This window comes from Mizuhopecten yessoensis, unplaced genomic scaffold (genome assembly GCF_002113885.1).
Source record: "Mizuhopecten yessoensis strain PY_sf001 unplaced genomic scaffold, ASM211388v2 scaffold1313, whole genome shotgun sequence".
Taxonomy (NCBI): Eukaryota; Metazoa; Mollusca; class Bivalvia; order Pectinida; family Pectinidae; genus Mizuhopecten; species Mizuhopecten yessoensis.
The window spans coordinates 1,544,929-1,569,938 of record NW_018403984.1 but is presented as its reverse complement, the minus strand read 5'-3'; the positions used below and the strand labels follow the sequence as shown (position 1 = coordinate 1,569,938).

General features: G+C 36.4%; 1 protein-coding gene across 2 annotated transcripts in view; it reads right to left on the bottom strand.

Moving 5' to 3' along the window:
• The window catches only part of LOC110459673 (putative phosphoenolpyruvate synthase), a 57,458-nt gene extending 37,576 nt beyond the window's left edge, over window positions 1-19,882 (bottom strand). For both annotated transcript variants that reach the window (XR_002463920.1, XM_021512042.1), the window contains exons 1-16: window positions 19,754-19,882; window positions 19,193-19,380; window positions 15,511-15,767; window positions 15,013-15,078; window positions 14,628-14,741; window positions 14,166-14,275; window positions 12,604-12,659; window positions 11,735-11,787; window positions 10,470-10,597; window positions 10,061-10,208; window positions 8,791-8,977; window positions 8,087-8,149; window positions 5,925-5,974; window positions 5,172-5,338; window positions 3,699-3,769; window positions 2,120-2,184 (exon numbers count right to left, since the gene is read on the bottom strand). Coding sequence is in view for 1 of the 2 variants with exons in the window: in XM_021512042.1 (XP_021367717.1) it covers window positions 2,120-2,184; window positions 3,699-3,769; window positions 5,172-5,338; window positions 5,925-5,974; window positions 8,087-8,149; window positions 8,791-8,977; window positions 10,061-10,208; window positions 10,470-10,597; window positions 11,735-11,787; window positions 12,604-12,659; window positions 14,166-14,275; window positions 14,628-14,741; window positions 15,013-15,078; window positions 15,511-15,767; window positions 19,193-19,380; window positions 19,754-19,859 (1,829 nt within the window). In the remaining variant the exon portion in view is untranslated. The remainder of the gene's footprint in view (window positions 1-2,119; window positions 2,185-3,698; window positions 3,770-5,171; window positions 5,339-5,924; window positions 5,975-8,086; window positions 8,150-8,790; window positions 8,978-10,060; window positions 10,209-10,469; window positions 10,598-11,734; window positions 11,788-12,603; window positions 12,660-14,165; window positions 14,276-14,627; window positions 14,742-15,012; window positions 15,079-15,510; window positions 15,768-19,192; window positions 19,381-19,753) is intronic.
• Between the last annotated feature and the right edge of the window lie 5,128 nt (window positions 19,883-25,010).

Here is a 25,010-nt window from a genome sequence, read left to right as displayed (position 1 = left end):
CCGCCCGCCCGCCCGCTCACGTGATAACATAATACGTCCCCTTCTTCGACGGGCGTACAAAAAGGAATTATGCATGACTTTCACTTGACTGAAATTATTGCTTGAAGTCTATTCAAACATCATGTGCTGTGAAATTGTTTAAAATACTGCTGCAATACATAATTGGTAAGGTAGAGAATAACCACAAAGTATAATTACAAATAACAGTTCCACTTCAGAACCGTTCTTGTTAGTTGGAGTATTCTCCCTTGTGTATGTTAAAGATAAAACAACCTAAAGAAATTGATCCTGATTTTAGAGTTACTTCCCTTATAAAGTAAGGCTTGTCTCATTTTGATGCTGTGCATTAACAAGAGGCCCAAGGGCCTTAGCGGTCACCTGAGTTATATTATAGGTACTGGTAGATTTATTTTATTGTGTAGATGTGATGTGGAAATCAGCATGTAAACTAAGTGAAATACAATACTTGTCATGTCATCAAAGGATAAGAATTTGAAAATATTGGTAAATGTTCCCTTTGGGGCCCCACCCTAGCCCCTGGGGAGGGGGCAGGAATCCCAATTTTACAAAGTAATACTCTCATTCACCAAAGATGATTCTGACTAAGTTTGAGTAATTTTCTCCTGAAAATGGATAAAATATACCCAAAAGTGTTATTTCCCTATATAAGCTATAGTAGTCTGGAGGAGAAAATTTTGGAAATATTGGTTAATTTTCCTTTTGGGGCCCCGCCCTGGCCCCTAGGGTTAGGGTAGGATCAATTTTACAATTTGAAACCATCTTCTTCCAAGGATAATTCTCACTAAGTAAAAACAATTTCCGACAGAAAGTTGTCAAAATATACCCAAAAGTGTTATTTCCCTATATAAACTATAGTAAACTTTACCCCCTCCTCAAGGGAGAACGAATAGCTCGAGGGACTGAAATTTACAATTTAAGTAAAGCCTCTGATGATCTTTCTTTCCACGCAGAGAATAGGACTGTAGTACCTCTGAGTCTAGATCTGGAGAAGAAGATTTTTGAAATATTGGTTAATTTTCCCTTTGGGGCCCCACCCTGGCCCCAGGGGTTGGGGTAGGAATCTCAATTTTACAATTTGAAACCATCTTTCTCCAAGGATAATTCTCACCAAGTAAAAACAATTTCCTACAGAAAGTTGTCAAAATATACCCAAAAGTGTTATTTCCCTATATAAACTATAGTATACTTTATCCCCTCCCCAAGGGAGAATGAATACCTCGGGGGTCCTGAAATTTACAATTTAAGTAAAGCCCCGATGATCTTTCTTTCCATGCAGAGAAAATGACTGTAGTACCTCTGAGTCTAGATCTGGAGAAGAAGATTTTTGAAATATTGGTTAATTTTCCCTTTGGGGCCCCGCCCTGGCCCCAGGGGTTGGGGTAGGAATCTCAATTTTACAATTTGAAACCATCCTACTCCAAGGATAATTCTCACCAAGTAAAAAATAATTTCCTACAGAAAGTTGTCAAAATATACCCAAAAGTGTTATTTCCCTATATAAACTATAGTAAACTTTACCCCCTCCTCAAGGGAGAACGAATAGCTTGGGGGTCCTGAAATTTACAATTTAAGTAAAGCCCCTGATGATCTTTCTTTCCATGCAGAGAAAAGGACTGTAGTACCTCTGAGTCTGGAGAAGAAGATTTTTGAAATATTGGTTAATTTTCCCTTTGGGGCCCCACCCTGGCCCAAGGGGTTGGGGTAGGATGATTCTGACCAAGTTTGAAAAAAATCCGTCCACTGGTTCTTGAGAAGAAGTTGAAAATGTAAAAAGTTTACGCACCACGGACGACGACGGACGGAAAGCGATTAGAATAGGTCACTTGAGAAAAGCTCAGGTGACCTAAAAATATTGATAGCACCACAGTTCAGTTGAAATCTGTATTTGGGGTTTTTCAAATACATTTACTGTAATTTCAAACAATTACGATTCTGTATGTGGAAAACTTCTGTAAAAAAAATACTTAACTAAACATTTTAGAAAAGTAGCAGCAGTAATGTTTTCTTTGAAATTTTATTTAAACTTGATGGTATTATCCTAAATATGTTCTCACCGGCTACTTTTACACCGATCTGGTACATAATGAACTTTGCTTACCTGCGATACTGAACAGCCTGGTAAGTGAATGCAGATGCCCAACACTTTCTCACAGAGTCCAGGATCTGTATGAACAAATCACCAACAAACAGGGCTTCAGTCTTAACAAAATATATACCTCTCACTGAAAAATCCAGACTTAAGGAAGCTACTTTACTGAGAAAAAATATATCTCCGTTCTAAAAGAGTTCCATATAAACATGTGAAATATCTGTCATGAAAAACAACTGGATATCAAGCCAATTGTGAAATATCTGACATGAATAACAAATTGGATATCAAGCTAATTGTGAAATATCTGACATGATGATATCAAGCTAATTGTGAAATATCTGACATGAATAACAAATTGGATATCAAGCTAATTTTGAAATATCTGACATGATGATATCAGCTAATTGTGAAATAACTGACAGGAATAACAAATTGGATATAAAGCTAATTGTGAAATTTCTGACATGAATAACGAATTGGATATCAAGCTAATGGTGAAATATCTGACAGGAATAACAAATTGGATATAAAGCTAATTGTGAAATTTCTGACATGAATAACAATTGGATATCAAGCTAATGGTGAAATATCTGACATGGACAACAAATTTGATATCAAGCTAATTATGAAAGGTCTGTCATAAATGATGAGTTGGATATCAAGCTAATTGTGAAATATCTGACATGAATAACAACTGGATATCAAGCTAATTATGAAAGGTCTGTCATAAATGATGAATTGGATATCAAGCTAATTATAAAACCATTAAGGAAGATAACTAATATCACTGTCATAACAAATTTGTCCTTCCCTACCTTCCAAACTTTTTGCTTTTCATGCAAAATTTATTATTATATTTGGTATGCTTTATATTAAATTATTTGCTGTTGTGATAAATTCAGCATCAGTTTGTGGTGAAAATGTTCCTGTTTTGATATGCAACATCTACCCCAACATAAAATACAACAACCATACAACAAAGAGATCAATGTGTTACCATAAATAGCAATGGGAACTTTGACCTTGACCCATCTCTGTGACATACTTCCTTAATGTGCATCTTATTAACATAATTAATAAAAATCATCTGAAGTCAACAACTAAAATTAAATTTTAATCTCAGACTTGAGGCCTTGTCTGCAAGAATTAATTATAAACAAATAAAAAGCCTGCTTAATCCCAATAAAAGGATAATAAATAGCCTGCTTAATCCTAATACTAGAATAAAAAAATAGCCTGCTTAATCCCAATAATAGGATAATAAGAGTTTCCTAATGTGATCTGAACACCAGCAAACACAGCAACAGTAAACACATTATCAACCTGAACAATGAGAATAGCATTCCAAGAAATATCAAAGTCTTTGAAGCTGAGGTGATTGACAATAAATATGTGGTAGTCTTGGAATTCAACTCCATGATATTTATCATAGACGTCAATCAATTTAGCCTCCTGTAACCCTGTGGGAAACAAATTGCCCGCATTATCTCACTATTTCTTGATTTGTCTAACTTCACAATATGTACCAAGTACAAATTCAGGAAAGATTGACCCAATTGAATTAAAATCCTTATTAAGTATTTACCTCGGGATGACCTCTGACCCCTATATATGTTTCCATTTGTCCAGCTGAGGAAGCTTCACTTCCATCTTCTCCTGTAAAATGTGACGAATATGTGTTAATAACAGGCAAGAATTGACCTACCTTGTACTAACAATATTGTTTAATGTGCAATAAAACCAGTAAAGCAATTCTTCTTTGTTCAAAACCTTTGGGAGACATATTAAATGAAGCAGTTCATGAGTTTTGAAAATTTTCCCCAATATCTCAGCACATAAACTTGAGCAAAGCAAGATGTAATTGAAATGTTCTATTATGCAATCATTTACTGTATAGTTGTTGAATTACGCGTGGTTAAAATTTCCCAATTTTGTGTCCAGACCTTTTTCGTAGGGGTTTATATCACTGATGACAATTTCTGTAAGTCTATTTCAGAACACCTCGCAAAAAGTTTCGAGTGTTTGTTACTACTAGCAACGAAGAACCAGACATCATTACTGGACACAGGTATATACCTGTTCCTAGAGTGTACAGGTAAATGAGTTGTTTTTAATAAATTCTTTTGTAGGTCGTTGCTACATTTTTTTGTACAGGCCTAGTGTTCCCTCTAAACGATGTTTTGACCTCAGCTTAATTGATATCACGAGTGTAGCTTGGATGTTATGGCAACTACCTCAAAATATTCACGAGGGTTTTAATTTTGCAAATTTTAACGCATTCGCAAAATTCGTGAAATTAAATCCTTCATGAATATTAGCAACTATACTGTATCTTAAACCATTTCAATAACAAATAAGTAGATAAGAGGCGTTCCATAGGTTTGAATATAACAAATATAAATAAAGAATCAAATAAAATTCAATATAAACATGAGAGCATTGTCAATGGTTCTCTGGAACTTTTTTCCTGCTGTTTTTTGAAGTACAATGTAATATCCACTCTCTGGATGGTAAGGGTTTCTTTTTGAAAAAATAGTTCCGTTATTTTTTTTCACACTTAGGTAAAACAAAAAATGTAACTTTGTCATAAAATTGAAAAATTTCACTGATAAAAATGTACACATATTCAATGAGTGACGATTGATTATGATTCTTAACAAGATAAATGAGTTGATTCACAAGTATAAATGAGTTGATTCACAAGGAGTTGATTCACAAATATAAATGAGTTGATTCACAAGGAGTTGATTCACAAGTATAAATGAGTTGATTCACAAGTATAAATTGGGAGCTTTAGCAAGTAGATTAGACCTTATCATGTGAATGATTTTAAACAATAATACATATCATTAGGTGGATATTCTATTTCTCCGATGACATAAAATATAAACGAAGATACTGCTATGTTGTATGATGTTATTTCACATTTTTGTTATTTTAAAAAAAATAGTTAAATAATGTCTACAGTTGCTGAAAACTACAGCAGACATGGTATAAAAACAAATATCTAACAGTATGGTTACATTTCTGTCAATTTAGGTTAGGACAGCTTAATTACCTGTTGCAGAAGACCTGACAGCAAAGAGCTTTGTGAAACAGTCCTGACCAAACAGGTACTTCATCTTAACCATGATGACCTCCTCGATCTCCTTGGCGATGGGTATGGAGGCGAAGAGTTCCACTGTGTCAGAACAGGCCAGCTTTAGCTGGTCATCATCTGCATCCCTAAAAGTCAGCATTTATTTTATCAATTTTCTATTTGCACCTGTACATGTAAAAACTTCAATTCTTGGAAGCATTTTTTTCTCTTTATTCACAACTAAAACCTGAATATTTTGCTTTGTATTTCAGGTTTTGCAAAAAGGATATGGGACCAACCACTTTGCCAAGTCTCTTTAAAAGGAGAGATTTTAACCCTCATTTAGGACTTCTGCATTCAGCAAAATCTGTTCAATTTATTTTTGCTTTAATTCAATAAATTAATTTCATAGAATAGCTTAAACTTGGTATTTTATGTTATTGTTTTATCAAATAGGGGTCGTTGAAAACACTTGACTTGTTTTTAGTGTTTTGGCTTACATTTTCTCCCCTTTGAAAAATTTGAAAAAGTTTTCTTTTATACCTGTCATATTTGAAAAGATATTTTGTTATAGAGAAATATTGTCTTTATTTCTGAATGCTCACACAATACCTTATAGCTTTGTCTTTATTGCTGAATGCTCACACAATACCTAATAGCTTTGTCTTTATTGCTGAATGCTCACACAATACCTTATAGCTTTGTCTTTATTGCTGAATGCTCACACAATACCTTATAGCTTTCACAATATGGTCAACAGCTTTCATGATATCTCCATTGTTCTGAAACAAACAAAATCATTGTTTAAAAAAAATCTCAAAAACATTTTTTTCTTGTCTTGATAGAATTATTTCCATACCTGAAACAGTTACATTGGAACTCAATTATTATGATATTTTATTTGCCAGAGAAAAATATCATAAGAACCAATCAAGCTATTTTGGGTCGTTTCAGGTTGTCAGAACCAGAAGTGAGATCGCTATCAATCTTCAATACGTACCAGGAGGAGAAACAGAGATACAATCCTAAAGATTATCAGGAAATATGCAAAAAGATGAAGTCATTAATGCAATAATGAAATTAAAATAACATGATGTTTGTTCCAAAGAAAATGAATTTTTCGTCGTAGTGATCAGTATGAGAATTCCACTTTTATCAGTTTCCTCAGTACAAGTTACACTACGATTAAATAACGGGAAAATATCTTAAGTGTTGTATCACATAAATTATCTTAATGCTCTAAATAATATAATACGGTCAACTGCATAGCGGCGGTAGTGATACTTGATGATCTTGATGATGCCCTGGTCGCATGGTCCAATCAAAGATTCCTATGAGGGTAAGTTTCTTTTTGTTTGTGCCTGACATATTGCAACAGACAAAGACAGTCAAACGGTCTTTCGACTTTTTGAGCGATCCATCAGCGATAGTACAATGGTGCCTCGTCAACGTTGTAAAGGTCATCTGGGTTGAACTATTCTAAGAGACCCGGAAATACTATTGCTATCCTGCTGCTGGGCCAAGCTGCATCACCTTTTTCCTTTACCATATGTCCACTTGAATACAATGATGTTGCTCCTTGCTTACACAGTTATCTCCCAAACCTGACACAGTTATCTCCCATACCTGACACAGTTATTTCCCATACCTGACACAGTTATCTCCCATACCTTACACAGATATCTCCCATACCTTACACAGTTATCTCCCATACCTGACACAGTTATCTCCCATACCTTACACAGTTATCTCCCATACCTGACACAGTTATCTCCCATACCTGGCACAGTTATCTCACATATCTGACACAGTTATCTCCCATACCTGACACAGTTATTTCCCATAGCTTACACAGTTATCTCCCATGCCTTACACAGTTATCTCCCATACCTTACACAGTTATCTCCCATACCTGACACAGTTATATCCCATACCTGATACAGTTATCTCTTATACCATACACAGTCATCTCCCATACCTTACACAGTTATTTCCCATACTTGACAAGGTTACCAAACAGACATTAACAATATATATAATGATGAGAGGCTCATTGATCTTAGCGGCAAGTGACTTAACAGAAACACATACAATTGAGCAGAATCTTCAAATAAGTAAAAGCTCAGTGGAGCAAGTGTCCCCCAGTCATAGTGGAGGATTTCATGATATTTATAGGTCTAAATCTACCAGCTATTATGTTTTTTGAAGGTTTTACACTAGGTACCCCATTATAAGACCTCTTTTGGTCAGAGCCTTCTGGAGTACAATTGTGATCTTCATCCCTTACAAATCATTTTATGAAATGTTGGTAAACATTCATGTAAGTTTCAATGAAAACCCCCATCCACCTGATAACAGTTCACAGATTGACCACCGATTCATAAAGGAGAATAATACATATTAATCGCCCATAACTGACAAAAGATTGAACTCTAGGGTGGTCAGGTGGTGCAGTGGATAGCACACTTGCCTTTCACCAAGGCGGCCGGGGTTCGATTCCCCGATCGGACGTGAAAAAGGTTGGGGTCACCTGCCTGAACACGTGGGGTTTCTCCGGGTACTCCGGTTTCCTCCCACACCAAGACCCCCGACGCGCAAACATCCGGGCCAACAAGAGTGATTAATATAAGTTTAAATAAAAGATTGAACAATCCACCTCAGTGTAACACGTACAAAATGAAATGATAATGGGCTTGTGTGAGATTAAATGGTCCACCTCAACGCGCTACAAATTGATTCCAAGTTCCTTCATATAAATCTTCAACTGTTTTCATACTTATCGCCAGGTCATGAATACGAATACAAAAACACAAGTATTTGACCTCTCGGTGTAACCTTGACCTTTGCCAAGAATCATTGAAATGAAGCAGGGCAGAATGTTCATTGTCCCTTACCTCGACCTGTGTGACGAAGGCAGCCAACGTTAGACTGAAGCCCCTAGGTACCATAGCATTCACCTGTATAAAATGTTACAATACCTATAGCATAGAACTGAGTTTAGTCAAAGATCTGGTGTTTGAACTTCAGGAACAATTTCCGAAAACTATTAAAGTTCCCATCACCAATAAAATCCATATTTGTTAAATATATTTGCTTAACTACATTTTCCCTCATTAGGGAGAGCAAATAGCATGAAAATTAAACTGTGATCAAGTTTTCCTGTTATAAGTACGAAACCATAAAAGTTGAAATTATGGGTTGTAGAAATTTTTGTATTGTGACTCTTAAAACTGATCATGTATGGACATTGTTCACATTGACAATAGTTTTGAAATCTAAGTTTTATTTTCTAAATCTATAAATATATATATCTGTATGTTGATATTCACATGCTAATTTTCTCAATGTTAAAAGCGCAAATATTGACATACTATAAAAAGTTCCATTTTTACGATAGTACAAAACAAATCTGATCAATATATTTCTCAACCTTTTAAGTAAATACTTATCATATGTCTGAATGTATCAGAAGTAGAGTAGCCTCGTAATTGTGAGATGGTGAAAACTAATATCGTTTAACCTTAGAACTTCAATAACAATTACCTCCCTTAATTTTGGGGTGAGGCCAGTATTTGACCCTGTATACTAGCTAACTCACTTTATTCTGTATGGAGGACAACTGACCCAGTTGTGCCCCCTTGCCCCCCACAAGTTTACTGCTTCTACAAGCATCCTCATCAAAGGTCAAGGTCAGAGCCTCAGTCTGGGCCTTGACCTCTTCTGCTGAAGGCTCCTGAAGCAAGGGAAGTGACTCTGGTTGGACATAGGATGGACCCTCAATATTTCTGTAAATGGATAATTAAAACACATAAGTCTTTCACATTTTCCCTTTGAATTCTTTGTAAATTTATTTTTGGAAAATATTTTTTTTAGTAAAAAAAAAGAAAGAAAAAAATCAGAACAGAGCTAGAGAATTATCTGCCGCTTCTCTTGGTGATATTAATATAATTATCCATTTTCATTGAATTCTTACCATAATTGGTTAATTGGCAAAAACATTTTTACAGTGAAATTTACAATTGTGTCTATGCGAATGATGTCAAACTATAATTACTATACATGGATAAAAGTGATATCTAAATAACAAAGCCACTGATAAATCAAATGGGAAAAGACGTAGTGTGAAACAATCGTGGCACATCACTGTCAAGTAACATACAGCTAGAAAACATTAATATCAAAGAACAACAAATTATCGAACAATATAAATGCAGTGTTTCATTAAAGATGTCTTTTTAAATGAACAAACGTGAATTCTCAATGGTATCTCCTACACAGCTCTTTATTTGATCTTTATACTCATACTGTAAAATCTCAATATAATGACTTTCCTTCAACTTGCTTCAAACTTTGAATTTACCACCAACTTATTTCAAAACCATTTTTTCTTTTATTCTTTCAGCCTTTGACATGTTTTTATGATGTTTTCTGAATAAGCTTATGTTGTCTTAAAAAAACGCTGTGAATTGGCTATAGCTTGCTTAAGAATTGTTTATTCTAAAACTCAGGTGAACTATATGTTTCATGTTATGTTTATGTTGCAAGTTGAATTCATTTCTGCATGTACAAATTGAATTTTATGAAGTTTGTTAAATTTTCCATTACCGATCCAAAATTCTAAACTGGTTTTGAAAATCTAAGGGAAGTGTATACAGGTTTTTTGGTTATTAGAAAAATTAAGCTGTAAGAAAAACAGCACTTGCTTGCTCATGCTGATAGTTAAGCAGAAGGAGAGAAATATCTGTAACGGTATGCATATATTTATGTTAAATTTTCATAACAAGAAAACATGCAAATCTTAAAATTACTGAGTCAGCAGGAATTAATCGTTAATATTTTCAATTTAAAAAAAAAAAATTTTTTTTTACCTATAATGAAACTCCACCAGTCCATATCCTTTTTTACCGTTGACTTTGTATTGGCAAAATTTTTCAAAAATTTTGCTTCCTCGATCCTGGCAGTGGAACCAAACTGGAGTGGTCTCCCCCTTAACTTCCACATGGAAGGTGTCGCCACCTGAGATATAACAGAGGCAAAAAACAGTTTTCAACCAAAAATGCATCTTCCTTCATTCCTTGTAGTTATCATTTAGCTTTTCAAAATGTGTTCCTTACAATACTTTCTAGAGAATAAAACAATTTTTGTCCGAATCTTATCGCTGTCAATCACTTTCACCTTCATTACACTATACAGTATATATCAATGGAGTTTTGATAATCAAGTCATTTTTGTTCCCAGTGACAGTACAGGGATGGATCCCTCGTAAATCCAACTTACCAGCGACAAAACTGAAAGAATATTCATTGGCAGGTTCCTGTGTTTCTGAAATTTCCCACAAATTGAGATCACAGCTGGAAACAGCATACATAGCACCACAGGGATAGTTCAGGTATCCCACCTGTAAACTGTAATAGAATTATTACAGTAGTGTAAGTGTCATTCCTGTTAAAGTCACATTGCACCTGTGTAGGTCAACCTTCAAATAACCTCCATGACCTGCGTAGATTGTACACTGTAGTATATGTTTGAAATCACTTGAATTTGCTCTGCTTATTCCAATACTGACTCTTTTTATTCATCTTTTTAAAGCTTTAGATATTAAAATACTCCTTAGAAAAGACATATTATGCATAACAGGAGAAGGAAAATGCACAGTCAGACTGGGATTCGAACCCAGGAACCTCCAAAATCTAGACTGATACTCTACCATTGAGCTACCTGGTCTCCGGAGAGCAAAAGCAAGTCCAGTGTACATTTGTATCAAAAGGAATGTCTTTAACTCATTCACCCCTGAAGACACATTTGAACTCTTCCAATTCAAAGGTTGGAATAGTTAACTATGAAATTTCAGGGGTGAATGAGTTAATAGTTTCAATGACACACTACTGATTTTGATGACTTGGATGAAGTTTACAAACTGGAATGGCCTGGAATTAGCAAGCTTGACCTGTATTTTGGCCATCTATGAACTTCTTTTCTCCCACAACAACTATAGGTGTCCTCACTTCCGACTCCTTGGATAAAGCTGCCAGGAGTTGGTAAACATTTTTGGTTACCCACTAGTGTGTAACACCCAGGATATTATTTCACTGGTCAATCTTCTTATTATGATGACAAGAAACAATGTTTTGTAACATCATTTTCCATTGTGACATGATAGTTCAGAGCAGCTGTTTCCCCGATCTGAAACAGGAATACTGTATTCCCAAACGAATTAAACATATTCTAAATATAATGCCTAAACGTTGTGGGAGAAAAAGGCCCCTTAACTCGTGATGGTTGATTATCATGTTTACTTAACTCGAGGTAGTTAAGTTTCAAGTGGTAAAAGACACTCTGTAAACCTCATGTCTTTATACAATTCGCAAATTAATAACTCTTGTTAGATTAACATATGATAACCAATCATCACTTTCATTGTTGAAAGGTTTGCAGGTATCTAGTTTTGGTCTGGTTACCTGTGAGTTTGTAAGCTGTATCAGAGATTGTGTAATGAAGGTCTAAATGAAACAAGAGGTAAATGGCTAACTAACACAACTTACTAAGAGGTTGTAGAGGGCAGACTGACCACACCAACTTGGGCAGTGACACCACTCTGTAACATAAACAGGGTTTTAATACTTTACTGCCCTGTTATGAAATTGCAACACATAACTATATGATCCTGATATTACCGTGTTTTTCCTGCAATAAGCCCAGGGGGCATTACTGCAAACCACCATCATTAAATGCACATTAAAAACTGCCCTGGGCAACTCATAAACTTTTAACTCAAAATAGGGGATGGGCTGATTGCAGGACTATGAAATAGCGTTTGTTTAAAGCATTTCACTGAACTGTGTTTGACAAGGGTGGGCTTATCACCAGGCATGGGCTTATTGCAGGATAAATACAGTAATTGTGTATCACTTGGTGAAATTCATATAAGGTGTAATAAAACATAACATAACTACCAAATCTTATGTGAGTTTCTATTTCAAATGAGATTGATGAAATAAGTCCAGGAGATTTTCAAGCTAAAAATTAAAGGGAAATGTCCAGATGAGTAACATCAATCTCACATGAAATAGAAGCCAATTCCAGATTTTTTTGTCACATAACCAAGAATATATACAAATATTTGAAAAAAATAAAATTAAAAAAAAATCCATAATCTTCAATTCTTTAACGCTGCCATCTTGATGTCATATACATGTATACTGTTTTCAATATGATGTTGCATGTCATGATGCCATGTCTATTGCTGTAATTCATTTCAATATTTTACTGTGAAAGATCATATAGATACCATCTTGTTACTAATAGCCTTGACCTATATTTCTTAGGGAAAAAAAATCATTTAAAAATCTAATGTCAAGAAAAAATAAAATAGATATTCAATTTGTTAGTATTTCTAGGTTAATTGGCCTACCTCAAGACAGATGAAGTGGATGGCATATCGGTGAAACATTCTCCAGTCTCGCACTCCTAGAAAACATAAAGAAATAGCTGTGATATTTTGGAAGGGCTCACGAGAAACGCCCTGACTAGGAGTCTTTTATACTTTCTTGATGCGTTAACTCATTCCCAACAGGGACAGATCATGTACCTGGTATCCTCTTCATTTTTTTTTCATAAATGTCCCAAAAAGTATGGTTTTCTTCTCAGAAATGATTTATTAAAGCTATTAGTATAAAGGAACAAGAGCACCGCCATGCGGTGGCATTATACGCCCGTCAATTTGTAATCTTTTCATTTTCAATGTAATAATTTTTGAAAATCAGGTTCATTGCACTTCTCCTCCCTTAAATGTAACCTCATACTAGTGTTGAAGGCTCTAAATTATTTTTGAAATATGGTCCGGAAAGGTTTTCTGCTAGCATTTAACAATTCTGAGAAAGTAGCTCACGGTGACCTAGTTATGGAACACAGCAGTTTTCCTCCCCTAGATGTTCCATCATACCAAAGTTGAAGTTTCTATATGAAATAGTTCGTGAAATATGGCCCAGACAAGGTTTTCTAGCAATTGATCTATTTAGTAACAGTGACCTTGACCTTGAGTCTACAATATATCGAAACAAATTTGTTCAGGCTATCATACTACTTAACCCCTGGATGAAGTTTCATAGAAATCCACGCGAAATTAAAGGCTGAAGAGAGATGACAAAAAAAAGTTAAAGGAAGGACGCCCAGACGCCTGGAAGGAAGGACAGACAAAGTAAGGTATACCATAATACGACCCATCTTCGACGGAGTTATAGAAATCAGTTTCCAATGCATAGCTACAGATTTTTAATGTGGCACAGGGATCCTTAAGCAAGCAGCATATTATTAAATAATTCTTATTCATTTGAGATGTAACACGTCATTTGATTGGTCAATCAAAGTAATTTGCAACAGCATATAACCACGATATACCATCCGCAAATTTCTCATTTGCACATGAAGCCCAGATGGCGATTGTTAATGACATCAATGACCCCAACTGACCCTAAAACGTCATGAAATTGATTATACATGACTTCACGGACATAGCGTGACCTCAAATGGTCAATGTAATTCCACCTCAGTTTGAATATTCCTAAAGTCATCGATCTACTGCAGAGTGACCAAGAATTTGAAGAAAACACTCGAAAATGTCTTAAAATTGACGTTTCTTTTGTTGTTTTTGGCTTATATGAATAAGAATGGGGGATGAAACTACTGTATTTTGAAATTTGCAGCGGTGTATCGTGATTATACTGTCGCAAATATCAAAATACAGTAGGGTTATACCCTACTACTCCACGACGCCAGTAAAACTCAATTTGCAACAGTATAAACATGATATACCGCCGCAAATCTCAAAGAACAGTAGGGTTATCCCCTACTACTCCACGACGCCAGTAAAACTCAATTTGCAACAGTATAATCATGATATACCATCGCAAATCTCAAAATACAGTAGGGTTATCCCCTAACTGAAATACTAGAGAAATCTGGAAATGTTTTTACCGTAAGAATGGTCGCGTACTGTGTTGAGAGTAAGCCGGACATCCTCGTAACCCTCCACCTGTAGTAAGCCGGACATCTCACCCCACTGTTCATAGTGGGTCTGATGTTTACTGAAAACAGACAATAATCAAATGACCAGCATAATACAGCTATATTAAAACTTTAAACTAAATTGAAGAAAATTTGTTGGGATTTTTTCTTTTTAAATAATGACCATCTTTGCCAGTTGTCGGCTTACTTGTAGTCCAATTCTTGTATAAATCCAAATGTGTCATCAGTTCTTGTGTACCTTTCAAATGTGTCATCTTTTCTTGTGTACTTAATTTCAAAAGTGTCATCACTTTTTGTGTACATTTTAAACGTGTCTTTAGCTAACTTACTATTTTAAGGATTTCAAAGAATGTGACAGTAACACTCTCTATAATTACCATTTATAAATGATAAGGTTCCTTCCTTCTTTACCTTTTTAATCTATTCCAGAATTCTTGGTCCCAGCTTTCCCTGGCGATGGCGTCTGCTATGGCTGATGGACTTATATCCGTGTCAAAACTGAATGGATCGGTATAACAACACCACCTGGTGGTACGATTGCATAGAAAGATAAGAACGTAACTGAAATATTTACACTAGATCTCTTAGAATTATCCCCCCATGACATACCCTGGTACTATACACAGGGTTGTATAACCATGACAACCAAGGAACAGAGGGCAGATATGCGGGCCAAAATATTCCTGAAAATACCTGGTAAAAAGCATACCATGCATATGTAGTAATAATGACACTTCTAAAGGCCAAAGTTAAACAAGATTTTAACAGAAAATTGAAAACATATTTTCATACTAACCTGAATGAAAATTTCACTTGCACAAGTTTTTCACCTTTGTTTTCTAAACTGTTACATAGCCCATGTCTGAAATGTGAAATTGATAAAGATTATAATAGAAGACTTACAGATTATTGTGTCTTACCAAGGTACTCGTTCATCAAAGCATGCACATGTCTATCTTTAGCCTGTTTTCAGTGTATCCATTTCCTAGGTGTAACGAAACATTCTCAAAGAAGGTGAATTTACTTCCCACTGCTACCTCACAACACTTACATTTACCGTAAAGGCCATCATGTTGGTAACAACTACCATTTTTAAGGACTTTGTATGTTAAACTCAAAAAAAACAAAAACATCTTCACACAATAACTTCAATTTTTACCATAAAGTGACGTCATACAACAAATTCTGTCGTTTTAAGAATCTTCTATGCTTACTCTAAAGCACCAACATACAAGACATTATAAATTTGAGCAACTTTTGTATTTATCTTAAATACCTAAACACCTATAATTACCTTAAAGTGCCGTCATACGATAATTTCCATGTTTTCATTGGTTCTACCATTTCGATCTTTAGGCCGCCTGTGGTGTAGTCCCGACCATTTGTGTTGACGACGTAAGTGTCTGGGTGAAGCGGATGCTCCAAGACTCCGATCCCAGGTATTTCTAAAAATACCCATATTTCCCCACGCCTTTCATGACGACGACAGTAGCGAACAACAACACGTACGCCATCTTTGTTAAAACCACCAAAATATACAGCATCTATACCCTGAAAATATATAATAATGTTGTTTTTGAGACGCTAGAATTAGGTATTTATTTACATATTTATAAGGGTGCATGGACAAGATGGAATGTTCCAGAGAGACGAATTACCTGGGCTGAGCTCTGGAGAATGGAGCCATATTGAATCTCATTCCTGATGAGATCTAATTTATTATATGACGTGTCGCCATCGCCAACTAATCTGCTGAAATGGGGCCTGACAGAAGATCCAGGATGCAATCTTTGTGGAGTTAGTGCTACAATGGCCACATCTTGTCTGGATGCAGAGAGGGTTTACAGCAATGGCAATATCGTTGGAGACACAACCAGGTTCTTCGAATCTTAGTAGATACACTTGAGAGGTAGAGGAGGAGAGTCAAGCAAACAACAGGTTCCAAGAAAACAGGGATCTAGTTTGTTAGAGCAGGAGAAAAGCCCAGACCATCATCACATCAAACTAGCAGACGGCTAGGTGGTTCATCATGGCAGAAGACAGTAGACCTTGGCAAGCAGTTAGTTTTCTCAAATGTAGTCCATACAACACTTCGACCAGATGTGGTACTACGGTCAGCCGAAGACAAGTAAATCATCCTGATAGAACTGACGGTGTCCTGGGAAGAGAGATGCGACAAGGCCCATGAGAGGAAGAGCAACAAGTATTGGGAGCTCAAGGAGACCGGCCAGTCACGAGGATGGAAGACCTGGCTATTTCCGGTAGAAGTGGGTTGCCATTGATTCCCAGCCCAGTCTGTGTGGAAGACGTTCCACGCCCTGGGGATATGTGGTAAAGACCGACAGAAGGCAGTCAGGATCTTGTGAATGCAAGCCGAGAGAGCATCATGCTGGATATGGTACCACTGTGGACCTGCCAACTGTAGGATGTCATAATTTTGAAGGGTCGAAACATTCAGCGAGGGTTGGTAATAATCTGAAGATGTCAAAGTGGCGACCTACACTCCCACACCAGACGCAGGGCCAGAAACCAGATGTAAAGTTCTGATATACAGCAACGGGGTCCACAAAGGGGCGACGACACCAGATGTCAGACGAGATTTCGTCTGACCAGAGATTTCGTCTGACCAGATGTCAGCAGACATAACATCTTCTGTAAGCATTTATTTATTATCATTATTATTTCACAGTTTCAATGACTAGGACCATCAATACTCTACCACAAGGATATTACAAGTTATGAGTTTAAAAGACCTTCCAGTAAAGCTATTTTAGTTATTACTTTGACACATGTGTGAATTAATTAGTGTTATTGGCTGGGAGAGTCAATAAAAAAAACATGTGAGTAGGACATTTAGAAAATGGACAAGCCCAGACGACTAATGTTCCTTCACTTAAGGGTTCCTGTCCTACCGCAGGCAAAACACTAGAGAGTTCCACTGTAATATCTTATTTTGACTGATCACCCTTTAATTGTGTTTTGGCTTTGGTTGCATTTGTGTAGCCAAGTTGAAGTGCGATGTTTCCCCTAGGGTCCGTACCAGTCACATTGGAGATTCCGGCGAGTATACCTACCCCAATTGGGGTGTATCAATATTCTAGTATAGATGCAAATATATACAGACAAGTTTATCTAGCTCTGAAACATTGCCTATGTCCGAGCAATCACTGCTTGTGATCATGTACGTCTTGTACTAATAAATATATACAGGGGATATACAAAGCAGTATCAATGTAACAGTAAATGCAAAATAACTACGTATAGAACAATAAAACACCTTTTACTAATCTAACTGAGCGCTCCTTCTACTGATCGCTCAGTACGTGCATATATACACACACGCGGCGGATCGCTCTCTGACCTCTCACGGCTCGACCACCCTACCTGTACTCTGGCGATAGCTCGGATAGCTCAGTACGGCAGATGTCTCGCTACAATGGTAGCTCAGGCAGCACTACATGTACAACTGATGTACAATCTATAGAACTAACCCTGAGTTATCTTGACCACTCAGGGTCCCTATAGCAATCTAACGAGCTCTCACAGTGCCCGTGATCTATCAATGTAGCAGACCCGAAGCTTGCCCTTGTAAGGTATGATACTTTCGATTGAGCCATCGTAATGGGTAACAGTCTTATTCAGACATACCCCATCATTGAAAGCTCCCTCTCTAGTATACTTACAACTAACAAATAATGGTCTGCTTTCATGTAGCTTCAGACCCATAGGCCCCGCCCCTACCTGTCAATCACCCAGAGATTGTCTGCATCACCTATGTGTTTTGACCAGGGCTAGGTCAAGGCCAACTCACTCAAGCGCGTAAACAACATCGAGAATGCACAGGGACACGGCGGTTCACAAATAAATACATCTAGCTCGATAGGTTTTCATCACACAAGAACAATATGTCCTTTTTTCAAGCGACCACTTATATAACATATCCAAAAACATACATGTGTTTCATAAAGAAATAATGCAAACTAGCCATAGTCAGCATTTTAGTTTCGGTCAGGCATGTCTGGACCCCTCAATCTACACATGCCGAATATTCCTGAGGTCAACCTCGTTTCAGATCTGCATGAGCCTGCCATTTCCTTTACAAGTTCAGAGGGTTGAACCGGTTGAACCAGATAAGCGAAGATCTTGGTCAGCTGACTACTGATGCAGGTATTCAGATAAGTTAGAGTGCCCATCAGAGTTAAAGAGGTCTAAACATTGAAATCTGGTTTGGCCCTGCTGCCATTTAATTCTCTTGCTATTTAACATAGAGCATTGTTGTTGATTATTTCTGTTTCCTCTGTGGAACATTTCCTTAGGTAAAGGTTGCTATTCAGAAATGATTTGTTAAAGCCATTGATATGACAGAAACAAAAATCCAATGCATAAAGTTACAGTTTTTGATAGTGGCACAGTGATCCTTAAGGAAATTTCTTGCTTTGAACAATCAAAAGCAAGAGGCCTAGAGACCCAGAGGCCTTAAAAGCTCACCTGCTATGGTTTTTTTTTTTATATGAAACAGACAAATGGATTTTAAGGACATATTTCATAAACTTGTGTGAATGCTTCACAGCTACTCAAGGAGGAGGAGGGGTCACACCCTTCATTTACACAAAATTGATTCTCCGTAGCCTAGCATTGCTCCACACCAAATTTGGTCAAAATTCATTCAGCCATTCTGGACAAGTAGGGTTTTTAGTGAAAAGTTGACAGACATGTCAGACAACAGACCACAGACACTGCACCACGGCATAAGATGACTTGCTCGTTGGAGAGGTGAGCTTAAAGTGATTTCCTCAAAAATGAAGTGATACAAAATACACACATCAAGAAAAAATCTGTAATCTTAGGTTTTTAAAATATATTTTTTTAGAATAATGGCAACTTCAGGAATGTATGTATATATATTTATATTGTATATCCCAATACATGTTAAGAGTAGAGTCTGCAAGGTACCCAAAGTGCAATTTTGTACTCACAAATGGATCCGGATCTAATGGAGCAACTGTTTCCATAGAGGTTGGATCCAGCATTCCGGCTCCGTAGCCTCGGTTCTTATCCAACATATCCTGAGATTTTCTGAGACGCTTCGCTGCATTCTTGTGATTACGTTGCCGCAGTTTGAAAATCACCAAAAAGACCAACTTCTTGAGCCAGAACCATTTTCCTGTGTCAGAAAGCATCAAACTCTCTTTAACTAAGCAGCTCAATGTTTTGCGATATTCATCATGAGTCATGCATCATGATAGATATTTTCACTTACACTACAGTACTAACCTGGCTTCTATACAACCCTGTGACATCACCAGTACCTGGGTATTTGGCTGAATATCTGATGACATCACCAGTACCTGGGTATTTGGCTGAATATCTGATGACATCACTAATACATGGGTACTTGCATGGCTGTCTGTGCATATGATGACATCACCAGAACCTGGGTATTTGGCTGCATATCTGATGACATCACCAGTACCTGGGTATTTGGCTGCATGTATACCCAACATATCTGTTGACATCATCAATATCTGGGTACTTACCTGGCTGTCTGTACACCCCACATACAGGGGCACTTTGAGGTCGAAACAACTGCCAGGTGATGAGAAATCCCAACACCCCAAACACTGCAGACCAGAACTCAATCATTGTCCCTGACTGCCTCCCTCTGGTAATCTGAAATTACACAGCAGGTTTTTGTTATGAACCATACAAAATGTAAACTAAGTACCGTAAATAACATAAAACTATAAGCTAAATTTATGCAACATTTTGAATTGGAAGAAGCAGATAATTGTGAAGGCACCAGAGGGATGTCTGTCTTTCCTTGGTCACTTTTCCCAGCTGGAAATTTATAAAAGCTTATATGCAAGTTATTGTAATGTTTTATTTACCTTATTCATACATATTTTTAACAATTCTTTAAAATTTAGATACATTTAAAGAAATAATTAACAGAATAAATAAGGTTGGAAAAGGTCATTAACAAAGGCTGCTTGCGGACTGAAAGATTATTGACTCGCTTGTTTGCCAGTACATATACTTGGGAGGTTTTTGGAGGAGTGTTGGTCTGTTGGAAAATAATATTTATCTGCCCGACCACGTGATATTTTTCCGGATACTACGGTTCCCTCCCCCAGTAAGATCCCCAATGTCCTAACATCCAGGCTGACTTAGAGTAAGTAATATAAGCTGTAACAAGTTGTTTCATAATTGTTGTAAAATTAATAAAGATTGTTTTAGAAACCAGTTTAGAAAGATGTCAGAGTATACACATAGTTTTCATAAGAAATAGGATTACAGCATTATGTCAGCTTATAGAAGGTGTCAAAATATACAGGGGTCTGATTAGTCAGGTTTGGCAGTAAATATAATAACCTTGAGAGTGTAATAAAACTAAATAGACCAGCACCTGTTTCACAGACAAAACATTTCAAAGTCTGACACATATATAGCATACTACAGTACATGTACTTTAACTATGAATTTGACATATTTTTTTTTCAATTTTCAAAACATCACATGATACATGTCAGCACGCAAGTTTCAAGGTGCCGGTGTATGGGAAAACCATATTTTTCCTAAAGGTAGGGGATCGAGAAAAGCATATCGCTCATTTCCGTGTGTGTAAGCTAGAGCTGTCCCTGAGGGTAAGAAAGGGGTGCAAAAACCATCTCGCGTCCCATTTCACATGACATGACGTCACAAATTTGGAAAACTCTGATGCCACAATGCGGAAAGGGGACGCGATTAATCTTACTTAACAAACACTGTTTGCATATATGAGGGTATGCTAAGTCTCACTGACGGATTCGTATTTGTCAAAAAAGCTCAGGGGAAAATTGATATTTTCAAAATGGCAGCCAGTCCAAATGCATATATGGTTTCTGAGCTTATTCTTGTAGTTGGAATGAGAGAAAAATACCCTTTCATATCGAGGAGTCTAGGATAAGGAAGTTTCCCCCCCACTCAGGATTTTTTAAATTTGGCAAAATCCTTGGCAAAGCCTCAGGTTTTACCAAATTTGAAAACCCATAGGGTGGAATATCCGTTTTACACCCTATGCATGAAAGAATCTTATATACATGTACCTGCTGTTAGTCAACTCATGTGGGATCCCCCTTTAGAACCGGGGATCTGTGTATGTGCCCTCTACTTCGGAGACACATAAGTGACCAAGAAAATATGCTGCATCCCTTGTAAAGTATTGGATCCTTACATTTTCTCTCTAATTCCTGACAATCTTTTTGCTTGCTAGTTGCCTTGCATAGAAACATAAATTACTTTTGGCCTAAGTGTTGAAAGTTCACCCAAAGTGAGGAAGGCAATGGATTCTGTTCCCAGAAAGGGTCATACTAAAGTCCTTTAAAATCACACTTATTATTCCCTGCTAAAAAATTATCATTTAGGGTTATCACAACAGCTGGTTTACCCATTGTCAGTAAAATGTGACTGGGTGGAATATTGTGCTCGGTGCCTTCGACATGGAATTTAATTGAAGTCACACTATAAAGTCAGCATCAGGTCTTGGCTTTGCAAGTAAGCAAATACACTACAAAGAGGCAAATACACAAGCACGCATACATAACACTCAATGAGGCATGTCTTTAAATGACCTTAGCTGTAAAAGGACGTTAATCAATATTAAACCTAATCAAACGATAACCAAAGGAAAGTCAATGATACACATGATACTTGTGGTTTATGTTAGAGTTATCTACCTTTGTGATTTTTGTTGTTGTTGATAAGAACAATTAATTAATATTTCAGAATTACTGGAAGGGTTTGTAAATGTATGCGTGTTTGAAATATGTCATCAATAAACCATCAAAGTTAGGCACTGGGGATGTTAAAAAAAATAAACTCTAGTACACCAAATATTATGGTTTTTTATTCCATTCTTTTATTTCAAAATCAAAACATGATATTAAAGACGATTTTATGTAATATTGACTATTTCATTGAGTCAAGACGGATTTTCAAGTAAGCATACATCCTTAAGTCTCCATATCACAGAAATAACCAGGTACTATACAGCCTAAAGTCTCCATATCACAGAAATAACCAGGCACTATACAGCCTTAAGTATTCATATCACAGAAATAACCAGGTACTATACAGCCTTATGTCTCCATATCACAGAAATAACCAGGTACCATACATCCTTAAGTCTCCATATCACAGAAATAACCAGGTACTATACAACCTTAAGTCTCCATATCACAGAAATAACCAGGTACTATACAGCCTTAAGTCTCCTTATCACAGAAATAACCAGGTACTATACAGCCTTAAGTCTCCATATTACAGAAATAACCAGGTACTATACATCCTTAAGTCTCCATATCACAGAAATAACCAGGAACTATACAACCTTATGTCTCCATATCACAGAAATAACCAGGTACTATACAACCTTAAGTCTCCATATCACAGAAATAACCAGGTACTATACAGCCTTAAGTCTCCTTATCACAGAAATAACCAGGTACTATACATCCTTAAGTTCCCATATCACAGAAATAACCAGGTACTATACAGCCTTAAGTTTCCGGTACCATACAACCTTAAGTTTCCATATAACAATAAGGTACCATACATCCTTAAGTTTCCATATCACAATAAGGTACCAAACATCCTTAAGTTTACATATCACAGAAATAACCAGGTACCATACATCCTTAAATTTCCATATCACAATAAGGTACCATACATCCTTAGGTTTACCTATCACAATAAGGTACCATACATCCTTAAGTTTACATATCACAATAAGGTACCAAACATCCTTAAGTTTCCATATCACAGTACCATACATCCTTAAATTTCCATATCACAGTATGATACATCCTTAAGTACCATACATCCTTAAGTTTCCATATCACAATAAGGTACCATGCATCCTTAAGGTTCCATATCACTATAAGGTGCCATACATCCTTAATTTTCCATATCACTTTAAGGTGCCATACATCCTTAAGTTTCCATATCACAGTATCATACATCCTTAAGTACCATACATCCTTAAGTTTCCATATCACAATAAGGTACCAAACATCCTTAAGTTTCCATATCACTTTAAGGTGCCATACATCCTTAAGTTTCCATATCACAGTATCAAACATCCTTAATTTTCCATATCACAATAAGGTACCATACATCCTTGAGTACCATACATCCTTTAGTTTCCATATCACAATAAGGTGCCATACATCCTTAAGTTTCCATATCACAATAAGGTACCAAACATCCTTAAGTTTCCATATCACAATAAGGTGCCATACATCCTTAAGTTTCCATATCACAGTATCAAACATCCTTAAGTTTCCATATCACAGTATCAAACATCCTTAAGTTTCCATATCACAGTATCAAACATCCTTAAGTTTCCATATCACTTTAAGGTGCCATACATCCTTAAGTTTCCATATCACTTTAAGGTGCCATACATCCTTAAGTTTTCATATCACAGTATCATACATCCTTAAGTTTCCATATCACAGTATCAAACATCCTTAAGTTTCCATATCACAGTATCAAACATTCTTAAGTTTCCATATCACAGTATCAAACATCCTTAATTTTCCATATCACAATAAGGTACCATGCATCCTTAAGGTTCCATATCACAATAAGGTGCCATACATCCTTGAGTACCATACATCCTTAAGTTTCCATATCACTATAAGGTGCCATACATCCTTATGTTTCCATAGCACTATAAGGTGCCATACATCCTTACGTTTCCATATCACTATAAGGTGCCATACATCCTTATGTTTCCATATCACTATAAGGTGCCATACATCCTTAAGTTTCTATATCACAGTACCATACATCCTTGAGTACCATACATCCTTAAGTTTCCATATCACTATAAGGTGCCATACATCCTTATGTTTCCATATCACTATAAGGTGCCATACATCCTTAAGTTTCCATATCACAGTACCATACATCCTTGAGTACCATACATCCTTAAGTTTCCATATCACTTTAAGGTGCCATACATCCTTACGTTTCCATATCACAGTACCATACATCCTTAAGTTTCCATATCACAGTATCATACATCCTAAAGTTTACATATCACAATAAGGTACCATACATCCTTAAGTTTCCATATAACAATAAGGCCAAACAATAAAACATACTTGTTTCCTGTTACATGTCTGAAAAAATTGGGATAGGTAGGTAAAAAGGTGCTAAATTTTATTTCATTTTGTTTTAATATAAGATGTACATTACAGGAGAGTAAACTAGACTTTTACAGTCCTTTCGTGATAATTGCCAAAATAAGTTTAGGGTAGGCACACAAAATACGGGTAGGTAGTGTACCCAGAAACAAACAACTTTTTTTATTTGGCCTATATATAGGTTCAGTATGCTATACACATACCATATCACAGTAAGATGTTAAAATCCTTAAGTTTTCATATTAAAACAAGGTACTATACAACCTTAAGTATCTGTGTCAAAATTCGGAAGCATGCATCCTTTTAAAAACATGCTGGGCTTAATAATGAGCGTGGGCTAAACATCTGTGAAACATGACATAAAATATGATATAATGTTTACATTTAAAGTGCAATAAAAAATAAATGTTATTTTACAACTGGGTTTGTGACCTCTTTGCAGTTCAGAGGGGGAAAAGTTGTTTCAGCTGTTAAGACAAATCTACTCTGTATCATGTCTATATACTGCTGAAGCTGGACAAATCTACTCTGTATCATGTCTATATACTGCTGAAGCTGGACAAATCTACTCTGTATCATGTCTATATACTGCTGAAGCTGGACA